General features: G+C 39.4%; 2 protein-coding genes across 9 annotated transcripts; one reads left to right on the plus strand and one right to left on the minus strand.

The window, feature by feature from the left end:
* Positions 1-253: 253 nt before the first annotated feature.
* epn3a (epsin 3a) lies at positions 254-20212 on the plus strand. Of its 6 annotated transcripts, none has more exons than XM_026945927.3 (11): positions 254-557; positions 5762-6509; positions 10943-11061; positions 14416-14493; positions 14873-14959; positions 15911-15997; positions 16271-16409; positions 17824-17991; positions 18106-18204; positions 18328-18564; positions 19166-20212. In XM_026945927.3, the coding sequence occupies exons 2-11, from the start codon at positions 5912-5914 to the stop codon at positions 19453-19455; spliced, it is 1902 nt and encodes a 633-aa protein (XP_026801728.1). In that variant the 5' UTR covers positions 254-557; positions 5762-5911; the 3' UTR covers positions 19456-20212. The 6 variants fall into 6 exon arrangements, with proteins under 6 accessions (XP_026801728.1, XP_026801730.1, XP_026801731.1 ...); XM_026945929.3 differs by having other exon boundaries at positions 18109-18204; XM_026945930.3 differs by having other exon boundaries at positions 18142-18204.
* Positions 20213-20473: 261 nt separating this feature from the next.
* On the minus strand, positions 20474-25471 carry arl16 (ADP-ribosylation factor-like 16). 3 transcript variants are annotated; one of them, XM_053228422.1, is made up of 5 exons: positions 25403-25471; positions 24450-24518; positions 22546-22662; positions 22199-22314; positions 20474-21714 (listed from the first exon to the last, which is right to left on the minus strand). In XM_053228422.1, exons 1-5 carry the CDS (start codon positions 25454-25456, stop codon positions 21549-21551), a joined length of 522 nt encoding a protein of 173 aa, XP_053084397.1. In that variant the 5' UTR covers positions 25457-25471; the 3' UTR covers positions 20474-21548. The 3 variants fall into 3 exon arrangements, with proteins under 3 accessions (XP_053084397.1, XP_026801740.3, XP_053084398.1); XM_026945939.3 differs by having other exon boundaries at positions 23206-24518; positions 25403-25421; XM_053228423.1 differs by lacking the exon at positions 25403-25471 and adding an exon at positions 24779-25000 and having other exon boundaries at positions 24450-24507.
* Positions 25472-26933: the final 1462 nt, after the last annotated feature.

A 26933-nucleotide genomic window follows, 5' to 3' on the forward strand; every position in this document is an offset into this window, starting at 1 on the left:
GGCCTAACCACTAATCCTCCAGGAACCCAAATATGGTAGATATAATAAAAAGTTAATAAATAAAGTATAATAAAGAAATTAATTAAAAAAAAAAAAAAAAAAAAAAAAAAAAAAAAAAAAAACAGATTGTATGATTGTTAAGCAATCTGGCAACCCTGTTCAGTTTTGTGTGTGTGTGTGTGTGTGTGGTGTGGTGTGGTGTGTAAGGGGTTAATGGCTGACTCTGCACCCCTCCCTCCCTCCCTCCCTATTACCCCACACCCTCACTTCACTTTCCCCTGCTTTTCCAGGCTTTAGGGCTCTAGGTGTTTAGGTTCGTCGGGTTTTTTCTTCACTTCACACCCCAAAAAAATCAGAGCACATCCTGAAACTAGAAACCCGCCTAGTCCTGCCTGCACTCAGTGTGCGTTAGGTGTGTGTGTTAGGTGTGTGTGTGTGTGTGTGTGTTGCGGAAAGTCTCAGCAGGAATAACAGCGCAGGAGAGATGTGGAAAGGTTGCGCACTTCTGGCCAGGATCCTGAAGTTGGGACGGATGTGACGAGCCATGATGAGAGGAGGTGAGGGGGAAAAACGGGAAATCTGCAAAGTTCCATTGCTTTCAGCTTGTCAGGGGAAGAATAAAGTCGATTAGCTTAGCTTAGCTGAGTCACTGAGGCTCTTCTGACGCAGTGCTGGCTCACAGCGAGGGTCTGGGGCAATCAATTTAGGTTTTGTGTCTGAATTGTAGCTCAGAACAAACCAAAAGCTTGGAGGAGGTGAAAGGAATGCCGGGTAAGATGGGAAAATTTACTCAGGTGCCATGAAGGGGTCTGCAGTTATACAGACTTGGGTGCTACAAGACAATAATAATAATAATAATAATAATAATAATAATAATAATAATAATAATGAACCAGAATGCAAGTACCAAGAATACAAACCAAACGTTAAAGTGTGTGTGTGTGTGTGTGTGTGTGTGTGTGTGTGTGTGAGATAGACAGTAGGAATGGGCTTTGAGTTTTACCTTCACTTCTCTCATCACTCCAAACTTTTGTTTTTGAGGTAATAAATATTTATTTGGTGTTTCACAGCTTTCTCTCCCCGTCCCTTAGTGTTAGACACTAATATGCAACATAGTTAAAAAAAAAATTAGTTGTGAGATATTTTAATTTTGTAGTTTTAAATGTTTTTGATGAGTCATCCTGTACTAGTCTTGTATCCATCCAATTAAAATGCCCTCCAGAACGTACATGTCCCGCCCCCGGGGGTGTGTTTTTGCTCTACAGGAGCTCATTAGCAGTAAACAAGGTTTGTTGGTGTGTTTTTGGCTGTCCTACTTTCCGCACATTATTCCCTTTTCCAACAAATGCTCAGTGGAGAAGAAATAGTTGGAGTTTATTCATGTTGGAAATTTGGAGTTTGTGCAAGTTGGTGGTTTTGTGACTTTTCAAAGGAGCGTTTTATTAAGATCAGTCTGTTCAATGCTGGAATGTTGCTACCTCAGACTGATTGAAAACACGTATCTGTCTATATACACAGTCAGGGCTTCTCTGTTAGTAAGAGTAATATCATTTTATCTACCACTTAGATGCAGCAGAAGTTGCTTTTTGTCTTATTAAAGGTGCATGAAGCAAGACTGGTGAAAATTTGTCAAGATTAGAATAGGATTTGCATTTTTATTTTTTTACTCCTTTCCAAAGAACCAGTTTTTTTGTTTGTTTTTTTTTTTTAACAGGAGAATTATTTTGCTGTGCTGGGCGCTTAACGATTTCAGACTGAGATGGGGGCGGAGTGATGGGGCTTTGGAGAGTGTCTATAAAATGACTGAAAAGAGGCTGATGCAGACCTTTTTTTTTTTTTTTACCATGTTCTATGTATTTTTTTATTGGTTATATGTACAAGTAAGAAAAAAAGACTTTTGCAACTTAAAGAGAAAGTAATAGGCACCGGTGAGGGAACGAGTGTTTATAGCTGCTATAACGTAAGTGATAACATGAACTAACTTGTTTCACGGACATTTCACATTATATGTCACTATAAATGGATAAAAGTATGACATGTCGTTATTTAATTTTAAAAACTTTGTAATGGTTGGCAAATTGCTGTAGTATAAGAGGAATAAAACACTTCAGGACGTGCTGTTATAGGAACGTTGATTTAATTTTCTATAATTGCACGCCCCCATGTGTTTTATTCCTTACATAGAAACTGGGTTATTGTACAGGGCTGATGATGTAATATTAGAGCAGTAGTTTTTCTTAATGTTTTTCCTATTAGCAGTACCACTTTCCTGATATAATTGCCAGTAATTTTGTTACCAAACATCAATATTGATTTTTTTTTTAATTATTATTATTATTTTTTATTTTATTTTTTTTTTAAATATCACCCACACCTACTATTGGGCACGTCCATCAGGTGGAGTTTAGCAGAGAGGCTTTGTGTTCTTTATCGTATCCCCTTTTTATATATAATCATCTTTATGGAGTTTGAGTATATTAAAGCTAACAAACTATAACTACATTGTAAACATTGCACATGTGTCTCTGGCAGAATGTGTAAAAACATATATGTTTTTTCCTAAATTTTTATCCAGTTTTGTGGATGACCATAAAAGGAAAAGGGCTTTGTAAGGGCAGTAAAGGTTAAGGATAAGAGGTACACTCAACATATTGATTAGCGCCCAAAGTGAACCTCAGTGCAAGAGGAGTGTCCTGACGTCAAGGTCATGACTTTGCACTGTGAAACACTATCCATTTCCTCATCAGCGTTCCCAAACTTCATCTGATGGCCAACAAAGCTACGTTTGTCCACTTTTTTTTTTAATCTCCACAAAGGTCTGTCGTTTACTTTAAATTAACCTCAGTGATCGTTTCACACCTGCATATATTTCTGCATATAGCCAGGAGAACAATTTTTGATTATTATATGTATACATGTGTATGTATGCATGTGTGCATTTAATAGCTGATGTCTTGGCTTATCAGCCCATGTTGGATTTTGTTTAGAGCCACATACATCTAAATATGTATATAAACATGAATTATAAAACTATTAAAAATAATCTATATAGAGTGATAAACTGTTAGAATAACTGTGACAGAAACACTGAGCAGGTCACTTTAAATTCTTTCAGTTTTTTTTTATGGTGGTGATTCAACATTGAGGTTTCTGGAAATAAAAATAGCATTCATTTCCGTAGAGAATTTTAGATTTAATTTTTAACCCTGATAAGAAAGACTTACCACAAGCTAAGTGATATCAATATTAAACGGTTAATGGTATGCACGCCTGTACAAGCCCTAAGTCAGTCTGATTTATTTTTAAATTTATAGTATTTATATAGTGTGTATATATAGTATTTTAATAGTATTTTAGGATTGGTCTGCCATTTTTGTTGAAAAGATCAGTTTGTAAACATAAAACTCAGGTAGGAATACTCTGAGATACTACAAGTATTCTACTATGTTGGTAGAAGCTGGTTAAAAGTGGAGTGAATGACATTCACAATGCATTATGGGAACAGTAGCTCTTGTCACGGTTTTGCCCGAGACAGTATTATCGTGACAAAAACCCTACAGTGTATGCAAACTTTGGGTGATAGTTTCTGTGGGTGTTTTTATGAAACACGGCATTTACATCTTTAACCATTAACATCAAGGGTTCAGGAGCAACTTTTTAATAAACTGTAACCGCAGCACCTATCAGTCACGTTATCACAATGCAGCCCTGATTCTCGGCCAAAGTGCCACAGATGATGTGCTCGATTATCGATCACTGAAAGCTATTTCTCCTTCATGCGATCCACTGAGACTGCTGTTATGATCTGCCAGTAAAGCTCATCTGTTCTACACCACATTCATTCCATTAAGCCCGAACTTCTTTGTCTGGCTTCAGGAAGAAAACTGTGTGGAAGTTGAGTTGTAGTTTGGATAAGCGGTTTATAGCCACAGAACTGACCAGATCTTATGCTGTGTTTGACTAAAACTCGTAGAATTTCAGGCCTTCAACTAGGAAAAACCAAAGAAAAGACCTCCCTCAACTTGGAATGCCTACTTGGGATGTCAGGAAGGTGTCTTTAATTTAGCATGAATTTTAGCACGATGTCTGAATTTAGCATGTGACATCAAATCAACATGATAGCACTTTTAAATGAGTTAAGAGCCCATGACCAGAGCCCTGTTCTTCATACTTTGCTAAACACCTCCACAATCACGTACGCCATATTAACTAATTGTAATATTTCCATTGCAGGCGAATTCAGTTCTTCGAATCCACCTGAGAATTGGATTAGTTTAGCCAGATAAAGTTGTCTGAGATAACAGCGCCCTCCCGTTTTGCCTGGAAAGGCCGGATATAACAATACCGTTCGCAGTTCGCTAAGACGAATGATATGGAAGCCTGGCGAGGCCAGTAAAAGTTTTCTTTTTATAGTGTAGTAGAAATAGTTGAGTTTAAATGTTTTACCAAATTGTTAGTAAAGCAATTAGTAAACTTAATTTTTACTAGTCAGGAAATTGTAATACTTGGGCAAGATTTAGCTACTTTTATTGTAGCTAAAACAATAAAATAAACCAAAACATGGAAATCTGAGGACTCAGATATCATATCGTGTGCGATTTGATCATGTTTGCGTTGAATTAGCCTGCTCTTGGGCATGCTAGAGCTGACAGACTTCTAGTCTTGGTAACCAGTCTGACAACAGCTTTGAAGAAATGACAAATACAGGATTATATCAAATCACCAACGATCCAATCTGATGCTTTGTTCTCTGTTGAGACAAACGAAAGTGTGGAATTGTGTACTTACCACTTCCTGTTTAATCACTATTAATGTGAATTAACAGAGAATGCATTTTCATATACATTTAGTCATTTGGTATAACCTTGATAATAAGATCAACTTAAACAAAATTGCACGGTGTTTGCCTGTAGGTCACTTTTTCCCATCTAGACACGTTCGTTTTATTTGCATAACCCGATTTATTTTCAGGTTTCAGGATGTCATCTTGCTCATATATTTACTCCAAACCGCCAAAAGCTACAGGCTTGAAATAGGAAACTTTACGTTTCGACCTCTAAATGGCCAACAGTGTTTATCTTTACACGTGCATATTTGAAACTGGTTAAGCCAGTCAGGTACCATAAGCTATTATGCTAAGCTTTCTCCATGGATACAGATTGCACTGCTGGTAAAATGGCAGCTATGTGACATACATTACGCTCCTCTGTAAGTCCTGAGAATGAGTTTTCTTCTTTCTTGGGCTAATTTAAAACGAACACCATCTTGAGTCTGTTTTCAGCACACGAATTAGGTCTAAGATCAGACTGAATTACACTGCAGATATCTGTTCCAACACTGATAATCCTGTTTAGACTGGAACTCGGCTTAATCTGTCAGAAAAGCATCTATAATTTCTTTGCCTGTGAGTAATTATTAGCTAATGGCCAAATAAACATTTCCCTCTGTGTAGAGAGATACTTTTTTTTTATTAATTTGTGCTTATGATTTTTTTTTTTTTCTGCCAGAAGTGTTACATTTCACAAGCGCAGAGTCGGTTGTTTTTATGCTTATCATAAAGAATTGTTGACTAAATAATGATCCTGTATACATTGAAACCTGATCTTTTTTCTAAGGGCGGGTGGTTATTTTCTGACTAAGATTCACGGAGTGTTGTCAGCAGGCTACAGAGTTGCTCATGCTTGGGTAAACTGTTTTCACTGAGAGTTTTGTTGGTATGAAAGCTAATATTTCTGTGGTTTTCCTCTTGTTTTTGCACTAGGTCCATAGCCTAGTGGACTCTGATGCTGAATTTGGGCAACGCGATCCTCTTCAGTCCTCAAAGCTACACTGAATCATCTCTGTACCCTGAGCTCTCTTAAAGAGGAGACCAGAGAGGCAATATTGTCCCATTAACATCGATTAAAACACCATGACGACGTCGTCCTTGCGCCGCTCCGTGAAGAACATCGTAAACAACTACACGGAGGCGGAGATCAAAGTGCGAGAAGCGACCTCCAATGACCCATGGGGTCCTTCGGGTTCACTCATGATGGAGATCGCCGAGCTGACGTTCAACGTGGTGGCCTTCGCCGAGATCATGGGTATAATCTGGAAGCGCATGAATGACCACGGCAAGAACTGGCGTCACGTCTACAAGGCGCTGACGCTGCTGGATTATCTGGTGAAGACTGGCTCAGAGCGTGTGGCTCAGCAATGCAAGGAGAACATCCACTCAATCCAGACACTCCGGGACTTCCAGTACATAGACCGTGATGGCCAGGACCAGGGCGTGAACGTGCGCGAGAAGGCCAAGCAGCTCGTTTCTTTACTCCAAGACAAAGAGAAACTGAAGCAAGAGAGGGGCCAGGCTCAGACGACTCGTGAGCGCACAGCCCATACCGGCAGTGTCAAGGCATACGGCTCCATGCCTCCACCCTACTCGGGAAGCCGCACCAGCCAGCCCACCATGGCAGCCGTCTATGGGGACGCGTACAGCCGCTCTCGAGGCTCACCCTCCTCCTACAACTGTGAGTAAAAGACACTATGAATAGATTGTAGTGAGTAATCACACATGCATGCCACTAGGTCTGGTTTATTTTACTTTATCAGGAAGTAGAAAAGTCTATTTTGTTCCGCTCTAAAGCAGGGATGGGCAGCTCAGGTGCTGACAACCACACACCAGGTTTAGGTTAATACACCTTTTTCAACAAAGCAGGGTGTGATCATTAACCTGTGTGTTAAATCAAATATGTTGAAGCAGCACAGGATGGAAGTTCCCATATTATCCCTTCTCAGAACACACACCAGACATGATGCATAACACACACTCCTGTGTACCACAAGTGTAGCGTAAGCATCCTTCGTCCTTATTGACTCACTTGATTTTTGTTGAGTACACGAATTAGAGCCTATACGTATAGAACAAAATGATGCATAACCTTGGGACAAAATGCATGACGTGAAATTTTATTTATACTAAAGACATTTAGTGTGTTGGGTTTCAAAGACGTTCTTTCAGGATCACAGGAGACAAAAATGTGGGGAAATTTAAAACACTCGGGGGGGGAATGCAGCTATAGGAAAATAATCCATAACGGTGGTGTGGTGCAGAAGTTACTGTCGCCAGGAAGTGGATTATTTTCCCATGACACCACATCCTGAAGTGGTTTATTCCGCTTCCAGTTTCTAATTTATTAATGCTTCATCCTGTTCTGGAACGTATGGAACATAGTAGAACGAACATTTTAATCTAATCATTTGAACTAGTGCCAGAACTACAGAGCTGCTGTTATTAAAAATAATAATAATAATAATAATAATAATCAACACTTTCTGACCAATCTGATTTGAGATTTCAACAATTACAATTATACAACTGCCTCAGACCTCTTCCGTATCCACTGAGTCCATTTTTTTTTTCTGACATGTCTGTTCTCTGCCAGATGTCACACACTGCTTTCTTTAGATCAGGCCTGGAGAGCCTCATGGCAAAGCTGTGACTAATTGCTTTGGTTCTTTTTAAAATATTCTTTCCATTATGTCTGGATTGTTTTGTCTTGGTGCAGGATACACCCATATTTCATTTTTAACTCCTTTTTTTTTTGTAGATAAATCAAGGCACGTCCCACTTTTCTAAAACAGAGAAACTATAAGGGATGCAAACTTTTGCACTCAATCGTTTAACAATAACTAAATAATTGATAACATTGTAACACATGACCACTGTAAGTAGGTAAAAGTTGGCTCAGGTCAGCGTAGGACTAGAAAGAAAAATAAAACAAAAGCGAGCTTGAGACGAGAAGTACAGAAATAACCTGAGGCTTTTTTTTCCTTCTTCTTCTTCTCCTTCTTTATTTCTGACTCAGAATTAGCTTGAATATGGATTCCTTTGGTTTCTCTCCTTGCTGTGGTGTGCATGAGTTTCAGCTCTGTTTCAGCAACACCTTCACCTGCATTCTTTCCATAGAGTTAACTCCAGAATTATTGGCACCCTTGAGCAAAAATCATTAACGCATGCATATTTCAAGCTTAGACCTCTTTTATTAAGTAGTGAAAACACTAGTTTCAAAATGATCAGAACCCTTATGAGTATTTAATAAAGCTTCTGCTAGGGAGAATAACAGCACTGAATCTCTTCCTGTAATGTCTGACCAGGTTGGAGAGTCTTGTAGATTTGGATTTTGATCTACTCCTCCATGCAGACCATTTTAAGCTCCTTTATATTTTGGAGATATTTTGTAGACTTGTGCATGTGAACTTCCTTCTTCAGTTCAGATGGCATGTTCTCAATGGGTTCACTTTGATTTTGTGTCATAGCACTTGCAATCATTTCTGTGTTTGATTTGGATGCAAATTTGAAGTTATTATTGTGAGATTTTTGTCTACAGCTGAATCTTAACCTCCTGGCAGAGGCAACAGCAGAATTTATGATACAAACCAGCCCCAAAGCATCACCAATCCACTGCCATATTTTACACTGTACATTGTGTACAGGTTTGCTGATGGTCTTCATGACCGTAATGTTTGATTTTGGTCCAAACACAACATCTGACTCCCATTCCACAGTATTTTTGTACACTTTTATGAAGAGTGATCATATTTCTTGAGCTGACTCTCGCCCCCTTTTACCCCAGTCTATGGGAGATTTTAGCATGAGAAGCTTTTCTGAGCTATGTCATGGTTGTGCAATGCTTGCGTGTCAGTCATGAGCTTATCTGATATTTACTGGCATGTCTGTTCGATTTTTCCCACAGTCCAGCAAAGGCCAGTGAGCCAGGAAGGCACTCTGTGTGTGTGTGTGTGTGTGTGTGTGTGTGTGTGTGTGTGGGGCACTACTGTCAGAGCCCATCAGAGTAGCCGTTCGGAGTCACTGGGTTTTTCTGCTCGATTTCACTCTTCGCATACTTTATACACAAGCCCCAAACCAGATGACCTCGTTTCCAAAGGAGCAGCTCGTTTCACAATCTACTCCACTGGATTTTCCAGACTTGTCACATGCTTTGTGACATGTCAGAAAAATGTAGTGGGCTGTAATGTTTAGAATAACTGGAATGTTCAAGAACTATTTTCATGGACAGTACAGAAAGAACGCTTGAGACTTTTTCCACACCTCCGGCACAGAAATAATGGGTTAAAGTTTGACAGGAGCGACGGCATTTTCTTTCAATTAGTAACCTGTTCTATTAACAGAATTATGAACGACTAGAATTATGCTCTATTTGGCCCACAATTAATTGCAGTACTAATTGCAACATGGAAATACTGCCTTATTCAGAATATATATAATTACACACACACACACACACACATATATATATATATATATATATATGCACACACACCACTTTATTAGGAACACCTGTACACCTGCACATTCATGCAAATATCCAATTACCCAATCATGTGGCAGAAGTGCAATCCATAATATCAAGCACATACAGGTCAAGAGCTTTATGTTCTCTGTGAGTCGCTTGTGTTAGCTTTTACCCAAAATATCTTCCTCACGCTCCTGTGGTCCTGTGCCACAGAGAGATAAACACAATTTTTATTTCCTGTTTCTCTGTGTTTTTTTTTTCCCCTAGTCTGAGGACACACCAGTCTTTCAACACCATAAGGCCACTTCTTGCCTTACAACTTTTTCCTCAGTGCTGTTGTGCTCTAGTAAATTTCCCCATTAGAGTTTCTGTGAAGATGTGAAAGATGATAAACAGGAACACCGGTACACCTGCACCTTCCTGTTATCATTCAATCAGTCAATCATGTCTCAGCAACGTAATGCATAAAATCATGCAGAGACAACTCTGGAGCTTCATTTAATGTTCACATCAAACATCAGAATTACGAAAATAAAAATGTGATCTCAGTGACTTTGACCGTGTTGGTGCCAGACAGGCTGGTCTGAGTATTTAAGTATCTGCTGATTTCCTTGGAATTTTTACGCACCACTGTAGCCTCAGATTCCTGTTCTTAGCTGACAGGAGTGAAACCCGACGTGGTCTTCTGCTGCTCTTTTAGTTCTGTGGATGGAAACGCCTTGTTTAATGAGAGTGGTCAGAGGAGACTGGTTTGAGCTTATAGGAAGGCTACAACTCATATAACCACTCTTTACGAGCATGGTGAGCAGAAAAGCATCTCAGAACGCACAGTGCATTGAACCTTCAGGCGCATGGACTACAACAGCAGAAGACCACATCAGGTTTCACTCCTTTCAGCTAAGATCAGGTATCTGAGGCTTCAGGGGCCACAGGCTCCCCCAAACTGGATGGTTGAAGATCGGAAAAATGTCACCTGGTGACATTTTCTGATCTTCAGCTGTCCAGTTTGCGTGAGCCTGTGACCACTGTAGCCTCAGATTCCTGTTCTTAGCTGACAGGAATGAAACCCGACGTGGTCTTCTGCTGCTCTTTTAGTATAGAATAAGATACCAATTTAAAGAAAAATGGCAATTATCAATTACATACTGTATATAAGTGATAACTGGTTGCCATGTCAGGGAAGGTACTAAAGTCTTCATTTAACCAGTGTTCTCTTTATAGGGCTGAATATATTTCCTTAAATTGGTTGGATTAAACATGGGAATAGCACTCTACAGGTATGCTCCCCTGTTTTTTTGTTTTTTGGCTTTTGGCTTTAAGGCCCTCTTCCCCAGCCTTGCAAGGTCTGGTACCACCCAAAATGTGTGTGTGTGTGTTGGAGCCTCTACAGAGAATAACAACCCACACCCCCCCCTACACACACACACCACTCCTGCACCTCAAACTGCCCTACACAGGCACCCCATTGTTCCTACCGGAGTGAGAGAGGCACCCGGGCATGGAGCCGCACTCATCTGGGTGCTCGCTACAAACTTAATATGCAGAGGCAGTCACTGCCATACTGTCTCTCAACGCCATGACGTTTTGTTAGATAAATTAAAATGTTTTTATATAATTTCTACCTCTATCTCTCTCCTTCCTCCCAGTGTCCACTTCGCCCCCTCATCTGGCCCCAGAGCTGGAGCAGGCGCGGCCGCAGACCAGCGGCGAGGAAGAGCTACAACTGCAGCTGGCGTTGGCCATGAGCCGAGAGGAGAGCGAGAAGGTGAGGATCACGTACAGAGCTCATACTTTCTCTTTCTCTTTCTGGCTCATACACAGTCCGCCCATGAAGGAGAGAATGAGAATGTAAGATGATCGTACTAAAGCAGCCTCACATATCCCAAATACAAAATCCCTTATATTTGCTGTAACGAGTTCTACAAGAATAACTGGCAGGACAACACCACAGACCTTCAGACTGCTCTGAGTCTCAGTGCGCATGGTATGCTTGTAATTAGCTGAACAGTGGAATCTGATACGATCTTCAGCCTATAGTATGGAAGTATGTTCAATTTTTAATAAGGTGCACTGCTGCAGAACATGTTCAGGTTAAGGTCGTACTTTTTTTTTCACAGCAAGATTTAAGAATCTGGCTCCTGATGAGACAGATGTTGGACAGCTGCTGCCAAAAAACACTGTTACTGATTACATCATTGTTTTTATCGCCCTACAATCCACATCAGTAAGAACACGCGTCGTCAGGATGTTAGTTTCAAGCTGTGTTATAATTATTCTGCTACAGGATATATTACAAACCTGATCCTTTAAGCTATTGACAATCAAATGTCATGCAGTTTTGCTCTTGCGAGCTGATTTAAATTTCAATAAATCATTCACGGGAGCATTTACACAAGAAATGTGGTATTCGAATGAAATGAAAATACAGTTAGTTCAGAAAAACATTCGTATCCAATGAGAGCTCCTGAGTTTGTGTAAATTTTTGTATAAGGAGACTCACTAATATCAATCTTGATTGATTGGCTTCAGATCGTATAATTGGTGATGAGTTACTGTGATTTTATATACAGATTACACTGTTAACATTAAATCATATTTATCATCCAAAACAAATCCATAAGTTAAGACAAATAAAACTAGCCACTCAATTAGGAAAAAAGTAATGGTACCCTGTAAAAGGAGGAAGAGTTATTGTGAGTCTATGTTAGCAGATGCACTGCAGTGGCTGAGCTGCGTTACTGGAAGATTTAGCACATGCCGTGCTTAGGAGGTGTTCTTTCACCATTTAGTCATCATTTTGAAGATTTCAGCTCTCTGAGAGCTTTGCCTTTTATGGAGATTTGTGGGTGTGGCTAAATGTAAATCAGCTGTGCTATGTATACACTTGGTAATATATGTGGCATAACATAGAAAGATAATTAGCAAACATAAGAGTATGAAGAAAATCAGCCTTAAGAAAACTTTTGTAAATCTGACAGGAATTTTTAATTGAGTTTGGCCTGCGAAAATATTTCCACACAACTTGGATACAGACCTGTGCTATAAAGCACCTAAATCCTTTAATACATCACAAAATATGACTTAATACTAATCTAATGATGTGGCAAATCAGTATATCAGACAGTTACTTAAACAGTAATGCGTTTAGTTCATTATTAAATATTTTGCCATTATTTATTATCAACATAACAATGTACTTCTTAACTATTTCCACACTTTAGTTTGAATGAACACTTTTGTTACTTTGGCAGCAAGGCTTTTTTTCTCCTCCATTTAAACACTGAAACAAAGTGGAAGGAAAGTGTGTGAGCATGTACACTGGCTCTGATTTAGAATATCAGTGCACTCCTAATGTCTCAGTGTGTTAAAAGTATACTGTTGAGCTTTCACATAAGCTTAGTTCACAAATCTAAATGATTTGACACTGTGTTTACTAGCATGCGCTAAGCGAGCATTAGGATCTGGATTTTGCTGGACTGAAAACGCATGAATGGACTGAAGCATTGATTCAGTGCTCATGTGTCAGCTCCATGAGAGCATACTGACAGAGTAAATGATCTCTGTGTGTGTGTTTGTGTGTGTCTCTGTGAGTGCTGGTGTGCATGGCATCTCTTAAAAGATCAAATGTCAGTTTTAAGTCTGTTTTTCTTCTCCCTGACTGTTTAGAATATATCTGAATTATTTTATTTATATAGTAAAATAACTTGAGTGTACTTGAGTGATATTCTGCAACCTCATTTCCACTGACATGGTGCCAACTGGTCAAGGTTCAGGGTAACAACAAACCATTTTAAAATGCCTGCAACTTCTCCACCAATTTAAAATCCAAACAGTCACATAATCTAATTCACTAATGCATGATGCATGGATTCTTCTGTGACATGGCTGATTTCTGACTGAATACAGATGGATTGTGCGGCGTATGATCAGGGACGTAGACTAACAAGGGAAAAAAAATCATGTTGGCTTTAAAGACTGTGGTGTAAATAACTCACATGAGTTGCTAGAGTTGATGTCATGACATTAAAAATGATGTCATCGGTCTTTCGTTCTGTTGTTGGTGGAAATAGTTTAAGCCTTCACCTTCACCCAGAGGTGCCAACATTTATGGTTTAGCGTAGCGTTTACATTTAATTTGGTTACAGCTATATGGGAGACACCTGAAAAGCTAAAGCAGCAGACAAACCAAACGAGAGTAAAATTTGCTCGATTCACTGTAACAGAAAGGATGTGGGATAAGGCTGGACGATATGACAATACATCATCAATACCGTGCTAAATTACATCACAGTATCATGAATATTGTGATATCTTTTTTTGTTCATTTTCTTTTTTTAAAAATAATTACAAACTGAATGCAAGCAGCTGATGTGATGCTAAAATGTTGTATTCTATTTGGTAATGAAATGGTAAAATATTAATTTTTTTCTACGTTTTTCATTTTCTTTCTTTTTCTTCATTTTATGTGGTTTTTATACATTTTTATAAACTTATATAAATAAAAATGTTAAACAACAGACATTGATTATACATTTGTTGATTAATAAAATTGATTTATATTATATGTAACATTAATTATATATAAATGATAAATATTTATAGTAATTAATTATTACAGATTTTTGAACGCAACATGACTGTATTGTTGGCCATTTGTGATCAAATCTATATAACATGATACATATCGTTTATCGTAGAAATGCCTTTGAGAATTGTATGCTATGACATTTTTGTCATATTGCTCACCCTGAGTGCAGGATATAAACCATAATTGCGCTGACTTTAATCTAGATGAACTTTGACGTGTGAATTCATGAGCCTTGATTTTGTGAACCAGTACAAACCGGAGGCAAGGCTGTGGACTCTGGTCAGTAGGGATAGAATTTGCTTTTATTTGATTAACATGGAGCAGTCTGGAGTGTTTATATAATAGAAATGTATCTTCTCAATGCCTATACAACGTTGGCACCTCTGCTTTATCCAGAGGTCCTGATGCAACACACATAATAATACATATTAATCAATTAGTGAACTTTTTCTTCACGAGTCAAGTTGTTGAAGAAGAGAAATCGGTCACTGTAGCTCAGCACATGTCTGATCACTTACCCGTTTCCTCTAGCCACCTCCTCCTGTGGATATCGATGAACAGACACAACTTCAGATTGCAATGAGCCTCAGCAAGGAGGAGGCCCAAAAGGTACTCCGCCGCCAGGACTGACTGCTTCCTAACCCCCGCCGTGCTCCGTCAGCTCGATGCCCCACTGTGTCACTCACATGTCTGTGTCTTTGTGGTTGATGCCGCATGTGTTGGTTTTCTGTGAACGTTAGAGGAGCATGCATGTCTCTGTGCTTCACTAACCAGCTCGTGTCGCATCCCTCTCTCTCCCGTAGTAATGGGAAGAGATGGCTTTATGTGTCGATTGCTGTGACCTGTGTCATTGATAAAAGGCCTGACGTCTGTCTTTTGGTGTGACACTGACCAGCTCTTTGCATGGATGCGCTCTCCAACATGCATGACAAAGAGTCACCAAAGAATCATGTCATAAGCTAATGGTCTTCTCCATATCTTTTTAAAGAAGCCTCCTCCTGCTGTTACCCTGGACATGGACGAAGAGACGCAGCTCCAGATTGCTCTGAGCCTCAGTAAGGAGGAACATCAGCAGGTATGAGCTCTATTTGGACGTACAATGAGGGGAAATAAGTATAAGTAAAAATAGAACTCTGGAAAGAATTCAACTCGTCATGTTTGGAGAAAGACGGTTTGCACATATGATCTCAAGAAGACCTGACCCACAGTAAAGTGCCGAGGTGGGAGCATGATGATATGGAGCTGCTTCTCTGCATTCGCTACTGGTGCATTGCACGTCATTGAAGGAAACACGAATGGAGCGATGTACCGGGATTTTTCGATCAGATTTAATCTCATCGGCCAAGAAGCTGAATCTGTAGAGAAGAGGAACGTTTCGGCAAGACAGCAACCCCAAACATACAGTCAGACTAACTCATGAAGATCTTACATGGCCTAGCCACTTTCCTGACTTGAATCCCTCTGAAAATTTATGGAGGATTTTGGAAATACAAGTCCACCGGAGAGACCCTTTTAACTTTGGGTAACTGAAGATGATTTGGCAAGAAGAGTGGCCCAAGATTGAACCACGATACTAATCGCTGCTTACCGTAGATGTCTCAAAGCTGTAATTGTGAGTGACAGCTACTAATGTTGTTCATTTGTGGTGTCAATACAGTTTTCCGTATCAATTCCGTTTTGTTACTACTTATTGTTACTATTTATAAGTAGAAAGTCAAAAGACATTACCTGTATAAATGTGAAGTGTGATCTTATTTCCCCTCACTCAGAATGGCTAATTCTTAACATCCTCCCCACAAACTTCCTCTTTTCACTAATCTATGACTTTTTGTGCATTACCTGTACATTATCCAAAGCAACTTCCAGATCTGTACAATGGAAGCAATGAAATCGGCACTTTTAACCCATTCGGTTTCTCTGTGTCCTTTGCATATATGCATTCTTGTATCAGAATTCGCAAGCCTGTTGCGTGTACAAAATTCAGAACAATGAATGTTCTTGACATGTGTCTACTGTGGGTTGCCAGGAGGAGCGAACTCGCCTGGGAGATGAGTCGTTGCTCCAGAAAGCTCTTGAAGAGAGTAAAAGAGAAATGGAAGCCAAAGCAGGAGGGGTATGAACCAACAACAGTTAGCCATTTACCTTAATTATTGACCATCTCTCGTTACTTTGATATGGTTCTCTAACAAAATAATATAAAAATAATGTTTAATGAGCTATAAATAAGATTGCATAAGATTGAATATGAAACCTTCTCTAAGACATACCTGGTACTGCAGTTTCTGAATTGCCCTTTTTCATACAACCTCAAGTGAACGCAGAGCGGTGAGGAATGACCTATAAAAATATCTCCTGACTAAGAGTGCTACTTTCTCTCCCCTGGCAGTCTGCCATGTTGGATCTGATGGATATTTTTGCTCCGGTCTCTGAAGCGCCACCCAGTGCCAGCCCGTGGGATCAGTCTGGAGCTGGTGGTCACGCGCAGGCTGTGGGACCGCTGAGGGTCGACCCGTGGGATTCTCTGGGTAACGTTGGCTATGTACTCATTACACTACATTCCCTAATGTGAAACAACAGTCCAAACAACACATCACATTTACTGCTAGGCTTGGATAACTGAATTTTACTTAAATGATTATCATGTGTATCATGCGTGCATTTGTCACACTTAATGACAGCATTGTTGTAGTAATTCAGTAACAGTCTGTTACGGTGTCTGAGCGTTTTGGATCCTTACACTGTATCCTGTGTAACATAAGTTGTTTTATACAGTGAATAAGTGGGAGTTAAGACCACCAGCTGTGAGGTGAAAATCCATTCAAATGGAGTGTTTGTAACACCCACACACAATTAATTTATTTTCCTTCGTAATTAGTTAATTTGTTGGCTACAGTTTAAAAACATTTAATTTAGCAGAACTGATTATACATAAATTTACTTTAGCAGTACTGATTGTTCGTAAACGTTCACTTTAGCAGTACTGATTTTTCCTAAGCTTATGTAACAGTACTGATTGTTCATAAATGCTTATTTTAGTAGTACAGATTGTACATAAACTTTTACTTTAGCAGTACTGATTTTTCCTAAGCTTATGTAACAGTACTGATTGTTCACAAGTGCTTACTTTAGTAGTACTGATTGTTTGTAAACTTTTACTTTAGTAGTACTGATTTTTCCTAATCTTACTTAATAGTATTGATTGTTCACAATTGCTTACTTTAGTAGTACTGTTTGTAAACTTTTACTTTAATAGTACTGATTTTTTATAAGCTTATTTAGCAGTAGTGATTGTTCATGAACGCATAAACATTTACTTTAGCAGTACTGATTGTTCGTAAACACAGTTGATCACATTTAAGTTTTCACTGTGAACAAGGGGCTGCCCATTGATTTTACCTTGGCTGGAGGCTCTTCCATTTCCTCTTGCCATTGACAAACACCATCTTGTTAACAGATCAGTCAATTTTATACACATTAACCCAGGTTTAACCAATTTAACCAGTCCCTTTATTTAATCATTCTCAATAAATAAACTTCAAGTAATGCTTTTATGGAATCTGTCCTCTGACAAAATCAGAGCATGTGAAAAGAACATTGCTAAAAAGGAAAGGCATAATCCTTTGTGAGAGTGCAAACTAATTAACTAACAGTTACTCTGTCAGGATAAAACATAAAGTAACTATCTATCATCTATCTAATATCTATTATTGGGCCAACATTACTTATAGTGCACTATGTTGGAGAATAATTGTATAATCTTGAGAAATGTTATGAAAACCGTGATCTAAATGATGTACCTTCATTAATCTCTGCAATCAACATTTTAAACCACAGAGTGATTCTCCGTTTGAGGATCAGGGTGCCATTATTAAACCTAGCATCTTTCAGAAACCATAAATCTGCTCTATTAGTGTATCACAGGGCCATGTTTTCAAACAGAACCAAGCTCCTCAGCTCGAGGTCCTGGTAGCTCCTGGGCAGCACCTTCCAGTCTTCACTCTCAGCCCTGGGACCATCGGTCACGTCCTCCGGACCCATGGGAAGCTCCTCAGAACGCCCCCAGTCCTGCTCCCTCAAGTCAGACATGGCTCTCAACTGCGGCCCCTGGTATAAACATGTCATTTTATTAACCAGAATAAATACATCATACAGATGATTTTATTTATATATACTTATATATATATATATATACAAATGTGTATGTGTGTGCATTTGTTTTAGCAGCCACAGGAATAGATCCTTTCTCTCCTCTAACAGCAGACAAAAAAGTATCTGCTGTCCCAGTCAGAGGCTCGTCACCACGGCCCGGGAGTCCCACAGGTAATAGTATCAGCCCTTAATAAAGAAACGCTAATTCATGACCACTGCAGATTTAATTAGTTCATTCCCATGTTTTTTTTTTTTAATTTTTATTGTAATAAACAATATTGTCATTTTTGTTAGATGGAGATCTTTTTGATGACGCCATGGATGGAGGTCAGGTGAACGTTAACGGTCGCAGTGAGGGAAGTCCAGAGTTATTTGACTTGTCTCGTTTGGGAGAGAGTTTAGCAGAGCCAACGCCTCGGACCTGTCGCACTCCGGAAGCCTTCCTGGGCCCTGCAGCGGCTTCGCTCGTCAATCTCGACTCCTTGATTCCGCCAAATCAGGCTCCTAAAAACCTAAACCCGTTTTTAACAGGTGAGACCAAGAATTATTTTATCTTTTAATGCATAACCGTTGGTGATTAGTTCATGGCTGTATTTCACACAGGTGCTTCATGTTATCACTTTCAACTAGCGCTATTGACACTGTTTGAATTTTAAAGCACAGAATAAGTGCAGACTTCTCAGTCTTTAAACTGGAAGTCATCTTTATACGTTCTATTTTCATCATCACTTTGCTAATTAGAGCAGAAAGGGTAAATCTATGTTTGTGTCTGTCTGTGTCTTTATGTCTTAAAGAGCTGCATTCAGCTAAATAATTTGCATGCATGCATGTGATTAAATAAGCCTCAACAGACAAAAAAAAAAGACAGTTGCAGAACTATGGAGTAATTAATTGTTTTTTTTTTTCCCTGTATTTTTTTTCACCCTTTATGCATCTGTCTTGCTTTTATCCACGCACCAGCTTTTTACACCTCAAACATTACGTAAAATGGAAATCATGACTTGTATGATTTTTTTTTTTCCCAGAACTGTGAGATAACAGTTGTGGATAGCAAGAGAGTGAGCTGGAATGACATTTTACTTCACAGTTGCATGGAAACCCTGATGTTGTTTCTTATTCTTACTCCCTTTAGGTGTGAGTGCTCCTTCTGTCACAAATCCATTCCAATACGAGCAGCCACGGCTCACGCTCAGTCAGATGCGTCCTAGCTCCACGTCCCCTGCTCCCACCTCGCTGCAATACAGCGCCTCTCTGCCTCTGCCTGCCAGCAATCAGCCTTTGTCCTTACCCAGCTCCTTCACCCAGCCTTCAGAGGGACACGTTAACATAGCCGGGAACCTGCCTCAACCGCTGCTCCCTCTCTCATCCACATCCACATCCACACACGGACAGCCAGATCAGAGTCAGAACCCCTTCCTCTGAGGGCTGGCGTGAGCAGAGCTACATGTGGCCTGAATGTAAGCTTGCTGGCCTGAGTAACAATGCTTATAACGGAGTGACGATTTAACTGCAGACTTGGATCTAAACTGGAATATAGTCCAAATTAAAGACACTACTGTTTTATACTGGCTAACTGTTTTCACAGCTCTTTGCTATTGCTACTTATCATCTTATATCCATCTGCACTACAGAACCAATGTGTCTTTATAATCATATAAGCAAACAGCACAAATTTCTTTTCTTTTTTTTTTTTAAATATAGGATCATGATCTAAATTCAGACCAAACTTCAACCCATGAAATGTAACGACCAGTAACTTTACAACACGTTACAGCTTCACCGATCTCTCTAGACCTGCTTTGGTAATCCTTCCTTTAGTATTCCATACACCCTGGTGACTCCCTGTTGCACTTTCCTTCTGTATTATTCATTATGGATGACTGATATCAATGAGCGGAATAGCATGGAAGCTAGCCAACAGCCCCATCCCGATAATGAAGCTCACTCAGTCAAGGATGTCTAATCAGTGTGCCAGATATATAACACCAGACCAAAACCTGTTTTTTTTTTAACCATCATTGATATTGGCTGCTAAGTGAACACACTTCATGAAGGGAATGAATTTACTGTGGAGTGACGACATACTAACAGAATGTGTGAATAAGAGACTGTTATGGAAAAACATTTCTCATCAAATATAGGAATGAAAATGCAACTTGCTGTCAACTAATGTATGATTGCTTTTCTTCATGGTTGTGCTTTGCGAGTTTCATCACTTACTTGATGCATCAGTAGTTACAATATACTTTAAAAAAAAAAAAAGTTTAGACAAAAAAAGGGCAGCTTTTTATAACCCAGGACTAATTAAGGTGTTTTCACACTTGGCCTGAATACTCAAGTCTCTAGCCAGGAGCAATTCTGGTGTAATGCAATAACACTATCTGCATCTGTATTTGTTTAGTGCTTCAGATATCTGTATTCGGATTTAAACCAGAAGTGCTTGTGGCCTAAACCAGATTTATTATTTGAATGAAATATGAAGAAATGACAGCAGTGTCAGCACGGTGTGTGTGAATTCTGGCTCTGACAGTTTCTCAACCTCAGCTACATCACGCCAATGCATAACTGGTCTCAACTAGAGATGCAGAGAACTGTGTTTTAATCCCACTGACACAATAACTGCTTTTGTTTGCATCAGCTTGTGATATTTTCTAATTGATTAAATTTTATTAGCATTTTATTTTATTTAATTTAGCAAAATATACACAAATTAGTAGCCTCATTTAAACCACTGCAGCCCTGACCAGGCAGTTACTGATGAATATGTGAATGCATCACACAGTAGCGGTCTTTCTTTGTCCCGCAAGCTTCATATCTGACTGCTTGCTCATTCCTACATTTAAAGTAAACACTTCCCACTAATGCAATTATTATTATTATTATTATTATTATTATTATTAGGCTTTTTTTGTTACTGCATCCTGTGAGATCTCAGTCTCAATACACACCTCTAGTCTCATCTCAACCCGATGCCCTATGGATCTTTCTGGAAAGCATTAAATATATTTTTATTTGTATCTGTTCATTCCGAATAATGTATTCATTTACATCTCTACACTATGGTTGGACATTGGCTGATGTTTTCAGTGAAAAAGTGGCCACTTGAGATGGACCAGAACTCCTTGGATCACATTTGTGTTTAAAAACTGCATTTTGCACTCAATCACACTACTTTTTGGTGCAAAAGGGCAAGTGTGAAAATTCCTGGAATACTGGCTCAAACTATTTAATATCGCATCGGTTGACTGTTTGCTGTGAGTCATATCCAAGCATCATCATAGCGTCTTCATAGCGAGACTGAAGTTCAACTTATTCTTGTCATATCACATCATCAGGCACAAAAGTGTGAAGTAATGCAGATGATGTTGAGCGGATTAGATCACCTCCGCTGCATTTTAACTCGGCTTGAGAAACATTAAGCTGTTCTGACCATGGTGCAGTCCTAACTCAGATGTGTGCATCATTCTGTAAGGTTAAGTTCTGTGTGTCAGTATCTTCCACGATCTGTTATCAGGTCAGTCAGGTTGAGTCGAGTCCAGCCAGTTGAGCACTTCCTGAAGGCCCTTTCCAGAGCGAGCACTGAGCTCTAAAACTGTGATCGATTGAGGAGCGGAGGCAATGATGTCATCCATCCTGAAGAGTGACTTCATTTCCTCTAGCGACATGGTGCATGGAAGGTCCCTAGAAAGAGAATAAGAAATAAAACATTTGCAACAAGCAAGCTGTAACACTGAAATACACCTGGAGTGCTTCCTAAAACTCTTAACTGATACCACCGTGATTTCTCCATCCTAGGTCTTTCAGCTCGTGACCTGGAAATCGATCGAAATCCGTCATAGAATTGTTTACGCTCAAACATCAAGATTTAAGAGTGTGATGTATACATGCAATAATGTTTTAATCAATAAGTAAATCCACTCGAGTCACTTTAAAGTGAGGCTTCAGTAAATACGGTAAAATGGTAAATACGTTTGTTCTTGATTCCTCCTGTGCTCATTTTATTTTCTATGAGCTAAGAAGCAAGAAAAGGAAATGAGGAAGTGGAAGTAATGAAATGAGTGAATCCTGTGACACATTTTAGGAGTTAGATTGTCACTGAGAACACGGTTGCTGATTATTTTTTACTTGAAAAGCACAATGCTCATTAAAAACGGCAGAGTCTGACCTCTTGTTGAACAGCACGAGCACAGAGGCGGACCGGAGCGGCTCGGCCGAGAGAACGCCCAGCAGCTGGATGCAGGAGGAGGAAATCTGTGTGATGTTGGCAGAGTCGACCATGAACTGAAGACGAAAACACAGTGTCATTTTTACATGAGCATTTTGGAATGTATGAAAAAGGGCATATTCATATTTCAGTGGGGAAAAAGAATCTAATTGTGCAGCATGTGAAAGTCATTTTTACAGTGTGGAGTATTAATAAATTATGTACTGATATTGCTGAACCTGCTGTAACGTGAAATATTTCCATTCTGTGTGACCATTTGCATCATTTTCACAATACACAACACTCACAATAACAGATGTGCAGTCCCTGAAGTAGCTGGGCCATATAGGGCCCATGCAGCCTCCTAACTCTCTCACAGTCACTCTCCTCTTCCTCAGGGTCAGATCGGTCAGGTTGGTGCCCACCTGAGCAACAACAACAACAACAACAAAAAAAAGCAACCACTTCGGCTATACGGTGCATCTTTTTGGATAACAAGCTTTTACAGTACAGTTACACACTAACACTCATCTATTTCTAGGCAGTGTGTTCATTTTCATCTAGCTTTGCACAGCAAGGTGACGCAGCAAGTACCGTAGTCACCTCAGCGCACAGGTTTGCAGTTCAGATGAGTGTACATGTAAAGTAAATATTTATGCTGTCAGAACAAATCTTGCAAACTGAATTTCTTAATAATTAAGTATTTGAAAGAAAAAAAAATCCACATATGAATGTTTTGCATGAAGCTATAAAATCACAGCCTGTTAACAAAATGATCATCAGTTAGTGTATGAAAATAGATTCATTGCCTAAATAAACATGTCACTTATGGTACACAATGCTGCTACGCAAGCTCCTGAACCACATTCTCCATGTAGTGTGTGTGTGTGTGTGTATAGTGAAAGGGCGGCACGGTGGCACCACAGTTCGATTTTTATCTTCGTGGAGCTTCAGATGTTTTCCTGTACCTGTCTTGGTTTCCTCTGGTTCTTCACTTTCCTCCCACGTCCAAAAAAAAAAAAAAAACATGCCAGTAGGTGAACTGGTGGATGGGAATGTGTGTGTGTGTGTGTGCAAGGTGCCCTGCGATTGACTTGCGTCTTATCCGGGGTGTGTTCCTGCCTCACACACACTGTTCTCAGGACTGACTCCGGATCCACCATGACACCAGCCAGACTAAAGACCGACCTCCCTGAAGATCACTGAATGTTGTCTAGCCTTCGTCAGCGTCAGTGTCTGACCAAAGCCCTGTTGTTGTCCTGAGATTTTTGAGCAGCAACATTGAGGTGTTTAATAACTTCAGCACCACCACAGTACTGCAGTAGTGTTTTTACGATGTCCTGGTGTATGATCGGACGGTTTCAATTCTATTTCCAAACAAGTTCCTCCAGCGGTTCTCATACCTTCCGCATCCGGCTGTTACTACCACAAAAATTTCACAAGCCTGCTTCCTCTGGACTTGTCCTAAATCACACTACAGCAACCTTCATTTCTCAGCGCAGGGGATGTGACTGCACTGAAAACCTGCTACACTGCATTACACTGCTATCTCCGCTGCCACTCCGAGCACCTTCGTAGCTTCATCATACACGAGAGCTGTATTACTGACCAGAAACACACTATATAGCCAAAAGTATAGGTACCCCTGACCATCATACCCATATGTGCTTGTTGAACTTCCCATTCCAGATTTATTCTCCCTGTGTTTGCTATTATAATATCCTCCACTCTTCTGCGAAGTCTTTCCACTAGATTTTAGAGTGTGTTTGTGGGGATTTGTGTTCATTCAGCTACAAGAGCGTTAGTGAGATCAGGCGCTGATTTTGGTGAGGAGGTCTGGGGTTCAGTCGGTGTTCCAGTTCATCTCAAAGGTGTTCAGTGGGGTTGAGGTCAGGGCTCTGTGCAGGACACTCGAGTTCTTCTACACCAACCTTCACACACCATGTCTTCATGGAGCTCGCTTTGTGTACAGGGGCATTACTATGCTGGAACAGGTTTGCGCCTCTTAGTTCCAGTGAAGGGAAATTGTAAAGCAACAGCATACAAAGACATTCCAGACAATTGGGTGTGATGTTCAGGTGTCCACACACTTTTGACCATATGGTGTTTTGATTGAGGGACTGACAGATAACTGTATGCTGTATGGTGGTGGATCTGATAAAATGGACATCTGTTGCATATATTAATCTTCTCTCATAAACAGACAGCTCACCGTGGGCAGAGTAGAGGGAGGCTCTCCTAAATCAGCAGGCTCACTCCTCTGACACAGCTGTACTTCCAGCTAAGGAAAGAACAACGTTCAGTTACTTAATTAACCAAATAACTAGCTACAAAACCTATTTAGCTTTAGCTAGCTAGAGGAGAATTCAAATAGATATTCGCTATCCAAAACGGTAGAGGTCATTTCTAACCAAAAATACTCAACATTATCTCTTTTTTTACCCCCAAATATATAAATAAGACTACGAGGTCTGAATAGTTCGTATGTAAACAATGTTAGTTAGCCGGCTAGTCAGCTAGCTAGCTAGCTAAGTAAGGATATTTTGCAGTCGTTTTAGGAGCAGAGTCTTTCCCACGCCGGTCGCACCCAGTAACAAGCACATAACTGTCTCTCGAAGTGGCCTTGGATAATAATTCAAAACAAAACAAAACACAAAATATGTGCTGTTTTGGGATAAAGCGATAAATTATCTAGCCAGCTAGCGTGTTTTTTAGCGGCTGGTGGTTACCATGACGACAACCTTCCATTTTCAAAGTAAAAGTAATTTAACGGATTTTTTAAACTATTTTTTTCTCATATTTAGTATGTTTGTTGTTGTTGTTGTTGTTTTTACACGTTATATATACATTCACGTATTGTCAAGATATTTATTTTATTTAATATTACTTCTCTGTATTCTTTACATGTATTTTCAGACCCTAAAAGAAGATTAATAGGTGCAGCAAATGTCCATTTTATCAGATCCATCACCCTACAACTAGATCTAATAGATTTAGTAGATATGCTGATCAGTCAGTAAAAAGGGAACTAACACTACATGTAGTGACCACATCACACCCACATGTGGTTCTTTCCGGAAATGTTGCCACAAAGTTGACCACACAAATTTGTACAAAATGTCTTTGTATGTTGCAGCATTACAATTTCCCTTCACTGGAACTAACCTGTTCAAACCTGTTCCAGCATGACAATGCCCCCGTGCACAAAGCGAGCTCCATGAAGACACTGGAGTGGAAGAGCTCGAGTGTCCTGCACACAACCCTGACCTCAACCCCACTCAACACCTTTAGGATGAACTGGAACCTCCTCGCCCAACATCACCCTAACCTCACTTCCTTGCCCAACATCACCCTAACCTCACTAATGCTCTTGTGGCTGAATGAACACAAATCCCCACAGCCACACTCCAAATATCTTGGAACTGTTTTTGATACGACTTTAAAGTTTCAGCAAAACACACAGGTTATTATTAAGAAGGTTCATCATAGAATGTTTGCTTTAAGGAAATTGAATTCTTTCTGTGTACAAAAACCTACACTGAGTGTATTTTACAATACTTTTATTGAGAGCGTTTTGAGTTTTTCATTTTTATGTTGGTTTTCATCACTTTCTCTAAAGAATAAGAATCACCTCCAGACCATAGTTAAGACTTGTTCAAAAATGATTGGTATGCCACTGCGGAGCCTAAATCAATTTTATGAGCAACAAGTGATAAGGAAAGCTCGGAGTATCATGAATGATGACACGCATCCATTGCACAAGCATTTTGAAGTAATGCCTTCTGGAAGGCGGCTCAGAAGTATTAAGTGTATGACCAATCGATATAAGTCTACTTTTGTGCCAGAAGCTATTCGTATTTGTAACCTGAATTGTAGTAATGTGTATTGACGAGTATTAATGGTTCTTAATTTGTCCTTCACTATTTTTTTTTTTTTAGATCTTACTTGTGGTTGAATTTACTATGAAGCATGTTGTACTGTTGTAATTTGTGTAAAAATGTCTTTTGTGTGTGTGTGTGTGTTTTTATGTATATTTGAATTGAAGTTTGGGATGTGCTGCCTATGCCCTATGCAATTACCCCATGTGGGATTAATAAAATAGGAAACAAACAAACAAACAAACAAACAAAATGTACAATTCCCTGAAGAGTGGCGCTTATTGTAACAGCAAAGACAAGAATAACTCCATAGTAATGTCCGTGGTTTTGGAATGGGATAATCAAGAAGCACATAGGGGTGTAATGGTAAGGTGTCCACAAAATTTTGGCCATATAGTCTATATTTCTGACAAGCTTAATAACATTTTTATAAGGAGAAAAAATATTTGTGGTAATTTCTATAACATCTTTCATACATGTAGATCTTTCTTCACATTAGGTGAGAGACATTATAATACAAATCAGGTACAAGAATATAAACTGCAAAGTAATTTGCCTTTACATTATATTAATAGTATTTAGCAGACGCCCTATTTTTTTTTTTTCTTCAGACCAACATTAACCTATCATGTTTAACACTGGACATTGTGGTTGACTTGCAATATTGAAGTCAACTAAGTCAAAATCTCAAGTCAAAATTACAACCATAATGTCGCAAAAGAGAATATCAGATTTTTTTCAAGTGTCTCATCAAATTACCAAAATTCAGCGCTCACATCACTTGTATGCACCTTAAAATTCCAGCACCTCCAAACCTA

The sequence above is a fragment of the Pangasianodon hypophthalmus genome, chromosome 23 (genome assembly GCF_027358585.1).
Source record: "Pangasianodon hypophthalmus isolate fPanHyp1 chromosome 23, fPanHyp1.pri, whole genome shotgun sequence".
Classification (NCBI taxonomy): domain Eukaryota; kingdom Metazoa; phylum Chordata; class Actinopteri; order Siluriformes; family Pangasiidae; genus Pangasianodon; species Pangasianodon hypophthalmus.

Excerpts from the sequence above, each read along its gene's own strand:
- epn3a (XM_026945927.3), top strand. The coding sequence starts at position 5,912 with ATGACGACGTCGTCCTTGCGCCGCTCCGTGAAGAACATCGTAAACAAC. Across the intron at positions 11,062-14,415 it reads GCCGAGAGGAGAGCGAGAAG|CCACCTCCTCCTGTGGATAT; the intron begins GTGAGGATCACG and ends CGTTTCCTCTAG. Across the intron at positions 18,565-19,165 it reads CCTAAACCCGTTTTTAACAG|GTGTGAGTGCTCCTTCTGTC; the intron begins GTGAGACCAAGA and ends TACTCCCTTTAG.
- arl16 (XM_026945939.3), bottom strand. The coding sequence starts at position 23,400 with ATGGTGGATCCGGAGTCAGTCCTGAGAACAGTGTGTGTGAGGCAGGAA. Across the intron at positions 22,663-23,205 it reads ACCAGAGGAAACCAAGACAG|GTGGGCACCAACCTGACCGA; the intron begins GTACAGGAAAAC and ends GTTGTTGCTCAG. Across the intron at positions 22,315-22,545 it reads GGGACTGCACATCTGTTATT|TTCATGGTCGACTCTGCCAA; the intron begins GTGAGTGTTGTG and ends TTTCGTCTTCAG.